The 1,289-nt window shown below is 41.9% G+C and overlaps 1 protein-coding gene across 1 annotated transcript; it reads right to left on the bottom strand.

Annotated features, from left to right (window-relative positions):
- Window positions 1–302: 302 nt before the first annotated feature.
- LOC146881632 (uncharacterized) lies at window positions 303–875 on the bottom strand. The gene has a single exon (XM_085669269.1). It carries the CDS (start codon window positions 873–875, stop codon window positions 303–305), a length of 573 nt encoding a protein of 190 aa, XP_085525395.1.
- Between the last annotated feature and the right edge of the window lie 414 nt (window positions 876–1,289).

Below are 1,289 nucleotides of genomic sequence, written 5' to 3'. Positions count from 1 at the left end.
ACTCTCTCATCCACATCATTTATGCTCCCCAATCACCATGCGCCACCTAGCATTGCTTTTCTTACTCCTAATTAACCTACAAAGCAAATAAACATAGATTAGCATGTTGGCTTAAGTCAAGTCAACTATAGTCAACAAGTCAAACCTAGTCAAAGGTCAACAAGTCAACTAAAGTTGATTCAACTAAGTCAACTTAGGGAATCAAAAATAACAAACACAAATGAAAGGGATGAAGGATTAGTGAACTTCCTTTCTAAACATGCTTAGTCTTCTTAAGCATGTGCTTCCATCCTTGGTTGTGGTCAATCCTTCATCAGCTCATGTTTGAGGCCGCCCTCAAACTTTCTACAACGCCACTCCTCCGTCACTATTTGCGAGTAGAATCTCGAGAGGTACTCAAACCTCTCCACATAGTCCTGTACTGACAAATTTCCCTGCTGTAAGGTGAGGAATTCTGCCTCGCGTTCATGTTTAGCGCTATCTGGAAAGTATTTCTCCAGGAACCTCGTCCTAAAATTGGTCCATGTCACCTCTTCCGCTCTATTTAGCATTTGTTGTTGCATGCTCATCCACCAATACTCAGCCTCGGTCACCAGTAGAAAGGTGGTGAAGTTAAGCTTCTGAACCTCCGAGCACTCTATCACCCTGAATATTTTCTCACACTCTCGGAGCCATGCATCCGCCTCATCTGGGGTGGCTTTCCCAGTGAATTTAGCCGGCTTGTGACGCATGAAGTCCTCCATGGTCACTGGTCTAACAGGTGGGATCATAGCCCTCGGTGGTGCTGCCACAGGCTGCATAGCATCCACCATCCTGTGGATTGCGTTAGCAATCTCGTCGGCGCCAGCGGTGTTTCTACGCCTTCTGTTTGCCATTGCCTATGCACGCCACATATTCAGCTGTTAAAGTCAAACAACTAAGGATTAAATTATACTCTATCAAATTTAACAACCAACACACATCAATCAATGTCACACAACAACGTCAGCTCACTCCCCAGTTTTTCCAAAAGCATCAAAACGTTGGCTCTAATACCAAATGTAACACCCCTAGGGAATATTACTTAAAAATAAATAATAAAAGAAATAATTACATTAATAGTCATCTCAATAAAAATCCCGACACGGGAAAAATTTAATTTCATGAACGCACGCGCCAAAACATATAACATAATCAGTCAAGTATTACAAGTTCACATTATTCGTGTTTATAATAAAACATAAAGTAATACATATAAGAGAAATCCTAGCTCTAATCCCATGCTAGCCCTCACTCCGCCATCTGAACAT

This window comes from Vigna unguiculata, chromosome 11, assembly GCF_037176805.1.
Source record: "Vigna unguiculata cultivar grain cowpea cultivar isolate G323 ecotype 2 chromosome 11, ASM3717680v1, whole genome shotgun sequence".
NCBI classification, from domain to species: Eukaryota; Viridiplantae; Streptophyta; class Magnoliopsida; order Fabales; family Fabaceae; genus Vigna; species Vigna unguiculata.
Note: the sequence above shows the minus strand (reverse complement) of the source record. Positions and strands in the feature narration are given on the sequence as shown.